A 10,788-nucleotide genomic window follows, 5' to 3' on the forward strand; every position below is an offset into this window, starting at 1 on the left:
TTTTTGAGATGGAGTCTCGCTCTGTCGCCCGGGCTGGAGTGCAATGGCTGGATCTCAGCTCACTGCAAGCTCCGCCTCCCGGGTTTACGCCATTCTCCTGCTTCAGCCTCCCGAGTAACTGGGACTACAGGCGCCCGCCACTTTTTTTTTTTTTTTAAGACGGAGTTTCGCTTGTCGCTTGTGCAACGGCATGACCTCGGCTCACCACAAACTCCACCTCCCAGGTTCAAGCGATTCTCCTGCCTCAGCCTCCTGAGCAGCTGGGATTACAGGCATGTGCCACCATGCCCGGCTAATTTTGTATTTTTAGTAGAGACGGGGTTTCTCCATGTTGATCAGGCTAGCCTTGAACTCCCGACATCAGGTGATCCGCCCGCCTCGGCCTCCCAGCTGTTTTCCTCCTCTAAAGGGGTCTCTGGACCCACAAGGATCAATCACTTTCCTCTCTGCTCACATGTCTGTCTTTTCACAGGAATATAGTTTAAGAGACGACTTATTTTGTTCTGAAATGTTTTCTTGTACAGAAAAACATAAATGTATCCTTGTCTTCTTACATGGCACGTTTCTGTTGCAAAGTTTGTCTTCTATATAAGATAAATTCCCACGTGGGCACGGTGACTCACGCCTGTAATCCCAGCACTTTGGGAGGCCGAGGTGGGTGGATCACCTGAGGTCAAGAGTTCGAGAACAGCCTGGCCAATATGGTAAAACCCCTCTCTACTAAAAATACAAAAATTAACCAGGTGTGGTGGTGTGCACCTGTAGTCCCAGGTACTCAGGAAGCTGAGGCAGGAGAATCACTCAAACCCGCGAGTTGGAGGTTGCAGTGAGCCAAGATCGCACCACTGTACTCCAGCCTGGGTAACAGAGCAGGACTCCATCTCAAAAAAAAAAAAAAAAAAAGATAAATTCCCATGAAACTTACATTTTCATACCAGTTTTCTGCTAACTATTTTATAGCTGCTGTTCAGGGTTAAAGTAAATCCATTTTAAAACAAATTCCTAGTAAGGGTGGTGGCTTATGCCTATAATCACTGTATTTGGGAGGCCAAGACAGGAGGATTGTTTGAACCCCGGAGTTGGAGGCTGCAGTGAGCTGTGATTGCACCACCACACTACAGCCTGGGTGACAAAGCAAGACCCTATCTCAAAACCAAAACAGGCCAAGCACAGTGGCTCACGCCTGTAATCCCAGCACTTTGAGACGCCAAGGCAGGATTGTTTGAGCCTAGGAGTTTGAGACCAGCCTGGCCAACATGGCAAAACCCATCTCTACAAAAATACAAAAATTAGCCAGGTGTGGTGGTGCACACTTGTAATCCCAGCTACTCAGGAGGCTGAGGCAAGAGGATCACTGAGCCCAGGAGTCCATTCCTGCAGTGAACCATGTTTGCATCACTGCACTCCAGCCTGGGCAACATAGCAGAATCCTGTCTAAATAAAAAGTTAAAATTAAAAAAGGCCAGGTGTGGTGGCTCATACCTGTAATGCCAACACTTTGGGAGGCCAATGCAGGAGGAGAATCGCTTGAGGCCACAGGTTTGAGACCAGCTTAGGCCACATGGTAAGACACCATGTCTATTACTTTAAACAAAAATGTCACAGGCACGCCTATCTATGGCCTGCCTGCTCGCCCTCCCTCTTCCCAGTGTAAGACGAGGCAAAGGTCACCTGCTGCTGTCGGCTGTGATGCTGCACTCTACAACAGGAGCCTTGGGCCTGTGCTCAAAATCGCGAACCACAGAACCATCCACCGCATCCTCAAATCAATGGGAGAGAGAGGAGAAGAGAGTGGTCACTGCCGTGTTTGCTGAAGTCATAAATCGAGGTCAACATTAGCCCTTAGCTTATCTCTGGTGGCAAAATCTGAGAACTCCATGGTCCTGGGACTCTCACTCAGCTCCGAAAGAGGAAAGGACTTTGCAACATGTCCCCTGAGCGGGAAGGACACCCTTGCCATTGTTGGCATCCATGAGAAATTACCCCGCAATTCCACAGACACCAGGTAGAAACTGGCCATGCTGGGGGCAGAGCTGCAAACGGATGGTGTTTTCCTTTCCTACCGGCCAAAAAGGCTTTGCAGAATCTAGCAATGTCTTCCGGGCCAGGCGCGGTGGCTCACGCCTGTAATCCCAGCACTTTGGGAGGCCGAGGTGAGTGGATCACTTGAGATCAGGAGTTCGAGACCAGCCTGGCCAACATGGTGAAACCCCGTCTCTACCAAAATACAAAATTAGCTGGGTGTGGTGGCACGCGCCTGTAGTCCCAGTTACTGGTGAGGCTGAGGCAGGAAAATCGCTTGAACCCAGAAGACGGAGGTTTCAGTGAGCTAAGATCGTGCCACTTCATTCTGGCCTGGGAGACAGAGCGAGACTCCGTCTCAAAAAAAAAAAAAAAGAAAAGAAAAGAAAAGAAAATGGCCGGGCGCGGTGGCTCAAGCCTGTAATCCCAGCACTTTGGGAGGCCGAGACGGGCGGATCACGAGGTCAGGAGATCAAGACCATCCTGGCTAACACGGTGAAACCCCGTCTCTACTAAAAATACAAAAAACTAGCCGGGCGAGGTGGCGGGCGCCTGTAGTCCCAGCTACTTGGGAGGCTGAGACAGGAGAATGGCGCAAACCCGGGAGGCAGAGCTTGCAGTGAGCTGAGATCCAGCCACTGCACTCTAGCCTGGGCCACCCACAGAGCGAGACTCCGTCTCAAAAAAAAAAAAAAAGAAAAGAAAAGAAAAGAAAATGATCGTCTTGGGGTGTGGAATCGAGGCCCATGCACGCACTCTGGGCGGGCCGGGGCCAGCTCAGGGCAGCGCCACAATGGATCAGGGTCCTTGGGGCTGTGCAGCTTTAGACTCGACAATGACACCACGTGGCCAAGAGCAGGAACAGCAACTGTGCACAGATCGGCCCACTCCCTCCACACTGGGCATTTGGAAGCAGGACCCCACCCCTGTGGACCCAGACAATTTAAAGGGCAAATACTGGTTAGACTTCAAATGAATGAGGGAAAGGGGGTCTAATAAATAGTTGGAAAATGAAGGAGATGTGACATATTTGGCATCTAAGTTTATGGTGAGTACATACTCAGTATTTCGGTACAGTCCCAATTTTATAAATGTATGCGGACGTGTGTGGACAGGAAAAAAATACCTATGCCAACATTTTCACAGCCGTTAACTCTGGGGTCAATGGAAAGATGAGTTTTTTCTTTCTTGTGTTTTCATGTGTTTCCTGTAATAAAATCATATTACCTTTGTAATAATATGAGAAAAACTACCAAACTTTTTTTTTTTTTTTTTTTTGAGACAGGGTCTTGCTCTATCACCCAGGCTGCAGTGCAGTGGCAAGAACACGGCTAACTGCACCCCTTGGCCTCCTGGGCCAAGGCCATCCTCCCATCTCAGCCTCCCAAGTCGCTAGGACCACAGGCACACGCCACCGCGCCTGGCTAATTTTTTGTTTTTGGTAGAAACAAGGTCTCACTATATTGCCCAGGCTGGTCTCAAACTCCTTGGCTCAAGCGATCCTCTTGCCTCAACCTCCAAAAGTGCTGCGATTACAGGCTTGAGTCACTGTGATCAGCATTTTTTTTGTTTTGTTTTGTTGTTTTGTTTTGTTTTTGACACTGGATCTCACTCTGTTACCCAGGCTTCAATGCAGAGTTGCAATTATGGCTCACTGCAGGCACCACCTCCTGGGCTCAAGCAATCCTCCCATCTCAACTTCCCGAGTAGCTGGGACTACAGAAGTGCACCACCATGCCTGGCTAATTTTTTATTTTTTATTTTGTAGAGATGAGGGTCTTGCTCCATTGCCCAGGCTGGTCTCAAACTCTTGGCCTCAAGCAACCCTCTCGCCTCAGCCTCCCAAAGCACTGGGATTACAGATGTGGGCCATTGCACTCAGCTTTCTGGGAGCCTTAAACCCTTTCTCAATCCTCTGGGCTGACTGAGAGGCCCAGGGGCAAGGGAGCCTCTCCCCTTGTCATTGCCCAGGGGATGGGATGGTAACTTACCACCTGTACGGCCCACCTTGTATCTTCCTATTCCCCACATTATTCCCCTCCCACTACCACCCTGCCTTTTCTTTTCTTTTTTTTTTTTTTTTTTTTGTATTTTTAGTAGAGAAGGGGTTTCACCATGTTGGCCATGCTGGTCTCCAACTACTGACCTTGTGATCCACCCGCCTGGGCCTCCCAAAGTGCTGGGATTACAGGCATAAGCCACTACGCCCGGCCCTTCTTTCCCCTTTTGAATTGGCAAAAGGGCCCCCTGGGGCTGCTGTCTGTCTTGGCCAAAGGGCTCTTTTCTCCGTGAAGGGGAAGATGCCTGTTTTCACCTTGGTTGTTGTCCCAAGATTAGAGACCCTAATCTTGGAGAAACCCTCGGTCCCCACAGCAGCCTCCTTGTTCTCATTCCCTGCCTGTTTCATGCTGCATCCACAATGCAGGCACTGCCACCTCTGCCACCTCGTATGCCCTCCTTCCCATAAGCCGTCCTTCTCCACATCCCAGGAAGCACATCCAAGTGTTCCCCACCCACACCACAGACCACTCCCAGTCCTCCTCCCTCCACCACCTTCTCCAGGCAGCCCCCATCCCTGTGCTCCCTCCTTCTGCCCTCCTAGCGCCTTCACTCCTTGTCCCATAAATCGCCACCTCTCCTCTGAGCCCCTACCTTTGCTGGTCCCATTGGCTGCCACTCCAGGGACCTGTCTCCTCCCCTGGCTCTCTCCTCCCATCTTCATCCCCTCCTGCTGGCTCCTTGAGACCCTCAGTTGTGGCTCCCACCATGTGCTCCATGTCCCTCCGTAGGGGGTGAACCCATAACCCTACACAGTCACCTCCTCCTTGTCACAGTATCTTGGCCAAAATCTCCACTGGCCTCCCCTCTCTGCCTCATCCACTGACCCCGTTTCCAGTCCCTGCCCCCAGCAACACCTCAAATCCAAACACCTTTTAAATCTTTTAAAAGCCCCTTTTCCTCTAGGTGCGGTGGCTCATGCCTGTAATCCCAGCACTTTGGGAGGCCAAGGCGGGCAGATCACCTGAGGTCAGGAGTTTGAGACAAGCTTGGCCAACATGGTGAAACCCCATCTCCACTAAAAATACAAAAATTCACCGGGCATGGTGCTGGGCACCTGTAATCCCAGCTACTTGGGAGGCTGAGGCAGGAGAATCGCTTGAACTCAGGAGGCGGAGGTTGCAGTGAGCCGAGACCATGCCATTGCACTCCAGCCTAGGCCACAAGAGCAAAACGCTATCTCAAACAAAACAAAACAAAAAAAACCCTTTTCCCTAATTGGAGATTACTGTGAATAACTTGGAAAGTCCATAAATGTACAGAGAAGCTGAGGAAAATATTCTTAATCCTATGTCCCATCTCCCTCTAATATATTGCCACCTTTTTTCTGGTCATTTAAAAATAAGTTTGGGGCTGGGTTGTGGTAGCTCATGCTGTATCCCAGTGTTTTAGGAGGCCAAGGAGAAAGGATGGCTTGAGGCCAGGAGCTCAAGACCAGCCCAGGCAACAGAGGGAGATCTCCTCTATATAAAGAATGATAATATTAGCCAGGCATGGCAGCCCGTGCCTGCGGTCCCAGATACTCAGGAGGCTGAGGTGGGAGGATCACTTGAGCCCAGGAGGTCGAGGCTGCAGTGAGCCATAATTGCACCATTGCACTTCAGCCTGGGCAACAGAGTGAGATCCTACGTCAAAAAAAAAAAAAAAAAAGGTGCTCCCACACCTGTAATCCCAGCACTTTTGGAGGCTGAGGCAGGAGGGTCACTTGAACCAAGGAGTTTGAGACCAGGCTGGGCAATGTAGTGAGACCCTGTCTCTACCAAAAACAAAAAAATTAGCCAGGCGTGGTGGTGTGTGCCTGTGGTCCCAGCGACTTGGGAGGCTGAGATGGGAGGATGCCTTTAGCAAAGGAGGTAAAAGGTGCAGTGAGCCATCTTCTTGCCACTGCACTCCAGCCTGGGTGATAGAGCAATACCCTGTCTCAAAAAAAGAAAAAAAAAATGCAAGTTTGGTAGTTTTTCTCATTATTACAAAGGTAATATGATTTTATTACAGGAAACACATGAAAACACAAGAAAGAAAAACATTCGTCCTTCCATGACCTCAGAGTTAACAGCTGTGACTATGTTGGCATGTTTGTCTTTTTTTTTTCTTTTTTTTGGGGGGGGGGGTGGGGTCTCTCTCTGTCTCCCAGGCTGGAGTGCAGTGGTGCAATCTTGGGTCACTGCAACCTCTGCCTCCCAGGTTCAAGCAATTCTCCTGTCTCAGCCTCCAGAGTAGCTGGGACTACAGGCACCTGCCACCACACCTGGCTATTTTTAGTAGAGACGGGGTTTCACCATATTAGTCAGGCTGATCTTGAACTCCTGACCTCAGGTGATTCACTCACCTCGGCCTCCCAAACTGCTGGGATTACAGACGTGAGCCACCGCGCCCAGCTAGCATATGTCTTTTTTTTCTTGTCCAGACAAGTCCGCATACATCTATGAAACTGTGACCTTGGTGGCCCATGCCTGAAATTCCAGCACTTTGGGAGGCTGAGGCAGGAGGATGGCTTGAGGGCAAGAGTTTGAGACTAGCCTGGGCAATGTAGCAAGACCCTCATCTCTACAATATAAAATATAAAAAATTAGCTAGGTGTGGTGGTGCACTCTTGCAGTCCCAGCTACTCGGGGTATGGAGATGGGAGGATTGCTTGAGTCCAGGAGGTTGAGGCTGCAGTGAACCATAATTGCACCACTGCACTCCAGCCTGGGTGACAGAGAAAGACTCTGTCTCTAAAATAAAACAAACAAAAAATTCCTCTAGTGTCATCCTGTGGGGTGTGGGGGTGAGGCTCCCAGAGAAATCAGTAGTTTTTCTAACAAGATCTTGGGGCTCTGGGCTCTGTGGGCCAGGTGTCCATAAGGACAGCTACAGAGGGCATGAGTGGAGGTGAGTTGAGCCCCGGGGCAGCCCCTTCACACAACTGGTCCTGTGCAGCACGGGCAGACCCAAGGAGGCCCAGGAGGTCGTGCAACCCCCCAGGGTCACACATCTGGTAAGTCCTAAACGTGGGGTCCACCACAAACCCTCCTGCCCAGTTGGCATGGCCTTGGCACAGATTGTACCTTGTGGCTGTGTGTGTGTGTGTGTGTGTGTGTAGGCATATTTTCTCCCATTTCCATTTCACAAAAGAACAAGTATGACGATATAGGCCAATGGTCTTAAATTCATTAAAAAAATAAAAAGACAACAGTGGGGATTGACTGATAATGTCTCAAAAAAATCCTCTATTCCAAACCCTTAAATCCTTTTGCCTGTACCGCCCTAAGAACCACTCAACTGATGTCTTTATTTCGGATCTCCGTGTGAGTGTCTGTCCCCCTAGCAGGAAATACCACGGAAAACACTCCCTTGAGGTGGTCTGTAGGGTGAGGGGCTATCCTCTTCCCCGTTACCCAAACCAGAACCCAGGAACCAGCCTCAACTCCCTCCACTCCAGTCCCTGAAGCCAGATGCTGCAAAACTCAGAACTGACCGTCCTCTCCCGTGAGCCCCAGCCAGCCACACAGCCTTCTGTGGCCTGGCCCCATGGCCACTGCCTTCCCCCAGCCCTGTTCCTCCCCAGCCCTCCTGAGCGACTGGCACTGCCCGGGCCTGCTGCCCATGCCCTGCAGTCCCCAGAAGGGCTCCAGGAGCCAACTCTGCCAACCTCATGTGAACATCACAGCCCCATCCCCGGTGCCCCTGCCGCTGCACCTTGGGGTGCTGATCTGAACCCAGGCCTACCTCTTCCAACCACCCCTCATGAACAGGTCCCAGGCCTGGACACCTTTCTGTCCTCTGTGACCACACAGACCTGGCCATCCAGTCTCTGTGGATGGAACTCAGCTTTCCAGATGAGAAGGAGACTCAGAGAGATGACATCCTAGGCCCCAAACACAGCCAGGACTTCCGTTCTCTGACAGGTGTGTGGGGTGGCCGGGCGCCGTGACTCACGCCTGTAATCCCAACAATTTGGGAGGCCGAAGCAGGCGGATCACTTAAGGCCAGGAGTTTGAGACCATCTTGGCCAATATAGTGAAATCCTGTCTCTACTAAAAAAAAAAAAAAAAAAAAAAAAAATTAGCTGGGCATGGTGGCATGCCTCTGTATTCCCAGCTACTAGGGAGGCTGAGGCAGGAGAATCACTTGAACCCGGAGGTGAAAATTGTAGTGAACCAAGACCGCACCACTATACTCCAGCCTGGGTGACAGAGCAAGACTCTGTCTCAAAAAAAAAAAAAAAAGAAAAAGAAAAAGAAAAAAAGTTGTGGGGGCCAGGCATGGTGGCTCACACCTGTCATCCCTGCACTTTGGGAGGCCAAGGTAGGTGGATCATCTAAAGTCAGGATTTCAAGACCAGCCTGGCTAACATGGTTAAACTCTGTCTCTACCAAAAATATAAAATTAGCCAGGAGTAGTGGCACACACCTGTAGTCCTAGCTACTCAGGAGGCTGAGGCAGGACAATCACTTGAACCCGGGAGGCGGAGGTTGCAGTGAACTGAGATCACGCCATGACACTCCAGCCTGGGCGACAAGAACGAAACTCAGTCTCAAAAAAAAAAAAAAAAAAAAAAGGCGCTGTGGCTCACGCCTGTAATCCCAGCACTTTGGGAGGCTGAGGTGGGTAGATCACCTGAGGTCAGGAGTTCAAGACCAGCCTGACCAACATGGTGAAACCCCATCTCTACTAAAAAAAAAAATTAGCTGGGTGTGGTGGCACATGCCTGTAATCCTAGCTACTTGGGAGGCTGAGGCAGGAGAATGGCTTGAACCCAGTAGGCGGAGGTTGCAGTGAGTCGAGATCCCACCAATGTACTCCAGCCTGGGCAAAAAGATCAAAACCCTGTCTCAAAAAAACAAAAGTGTGGCGCTGTCAGTCCAGAGGTCTCCATCCCATTCCCACTGTTTCCAGGTTCACAAGCTGGCAGCAGCCACCCTAATTTCATCCAGGCTGGGCTCTCACCTTCCCCTCCTTCTGGCACTTTGCTCAGAAGACCTGCAAACCAGGACCCACAAATGCCTGCGAGTTTAGTGCTGGGGAACTCGACACAGGAGGTGCCTAAGCTTAAGAAAGGTTTTTGCTCCAGGAGCACCTACCAGTGGGCCACCTACCCACAGCTTCACAGTGCAGTCATGGGAGCCACTGAGGAGCTTTGTGTCATCCACGCAGAAGTGACAGGTGCTCACAGCGTGCTCATGCCCACTCAGAATTTTAAATGGGATCTGAAAAAAGGAGAGACCAGATGAGTTAAACATGTTGCAGGACACAAGATCAATGTACAACAGTTAACTTTATTTCTAAACACTTGCAATAAACCACCTGGAAAAAAATGAATTTAAAAAATTCTAGCCAAAGGGGGATGGCTCACGTCTGTAATCCCAGCACTTTGGGAGGCCAAGGCGGGCAGATCACCTGAGGTCAGGAGTTCGAGACCAGCCTGGCCAACATGGTGAAACCCCATCTCTACTAAAATACAAAATTAGCCGGGCGTGGTGGTGGGTGCCTGTAATCCCAGCTACTTGGGATACTGAGGCAGGAGAATCGCTTGAACACAGGAGGCGGAGGTTGCAGTAAGCCAAGATTGCACCACTGCACTCCAGCCTGGGTGACAGAGTGAGACTCCATCTGAAAAAAAAAAAAATTCTGCCTGGGCATAGTGGCTCATCCCTATAATCCCAGCACTCTGGGAGGCTGGGGCAGGAGGACTGCTTGAGCCTGGGAGTTCAAGACTAGTCTGGGCAACACAGTGAGACTGTCTGTACAAAACTGGAAAAAAAAAAAAAAAGAAAAAAAGAAAATGAGCCAGGCATGGTGGCGCACACTTGTAGTCCCAGCCACTCAGGAGGCTGAGGCAGGAGACTACTTGAGCCCAGAAGGTTAAGGTTACAGTGAGCTATGATTGCAGCACTGCACTCCAGCCTGGGTGACAGAGCAAGACCCTACCTTTAAATAATTAAAATTAAAATTTTAAATGGGCAAAGGATTTGAACAGATATATCTCCAAAGAAGATATGCAAGGGCTGGGTGCAGTGGCTCACAACTATAATCTCAGCACTTTGGGAGGCTGAGGCAGATGGATCACTTGAGGCCAGGAGTTCAAGACCAGCCTGGCCAGCATGGCGAAACTCTATCTCTACTAAAAAAAAAAAAAAAAAAAAAAGTAGCCCGCTGTCATGGTGTGCTCCTGTAATCCCAACTACTCAGGAGGCTGAGGCATGAGAATTGCTTGAACCCGGGAGGCAGAGGTTACAATGAGCTATGATCATGTCACTGCACTCCAGCCTGGGCGATAGAGTGAGACCTGTCTCAAAAGAAAACAAAACAAAACAAAAAATATATATATATGCAAATAGTTGATAGCACATGAAAAGATTCTCAACATCACTCACCACATCAGGAAAGTGCAAATGAAAACCACAGTGTGGCCGGGCGCGGTGGCTCATGCCTGTAATCCCAGCACTTTGGGAGGCAGAGGTAGGTGGATCACCTGAGGTCGGGAGTTTGAGACCAGCCTCATCAACATGGAGAAACCCTGTCTCTACTAGAAATACAAAATTAGCCGGGCATGGTGGCGCATGCCTGTAATCCCAGCTACTCGGGAGGCTGAAGCAGGAGAATCGCTTGAACCCAGGAGGTGGAGGTTGCGGTGAGCCAAGGTCGTGCCACTGCACTCCAGCCTGGGCAACAAGAGCAAAACTCCATCTCAAAAAAAAAAAAAAAATTAGCCAAGTGTGGTGG

At 50.2% G+C, this 10,788-nt stretch overlaps 1 protein-coding gene across 1 annotated transcript in view; it reads right to left on the minus strand.

Annotated features, from left to right (window-relative positions):
- The window catches only part of WDR88 (WD repeat domain 88), a 47,235-nt gene that overhangs the window by 32,192 nt on the left and 4,255 nt on the right, over positions 1–10,788 (minus strand). Inside the window, 2 exon segments of the mRNA XM_017855052.1 lie at positions 1,672–1,760; positions 9,162–9,272. Of these exon segments, the coding sequence (XP_017710541.1) occupies positions 1,672–1,760; positions 9,162–9,272 (200 nt within the window).

Source organism: Rhinopithecus bieti, unplaced genomic scaffold (genome assembly GCF_001698545.2).
Source record: "Rhinopithecus bieti isolate Rb0 unplaced genomic scaffold, ASM169854v2 scaffold_39998, whole genome shotgun sequence".
Taxonomy (NCBI): domain Eukaryota; kingdom Metazoa; phylum Chordata; class Mammalia; order Primates; family Cercopithecidae; genus Rhinopithecus; species Rhinopithecus bieti.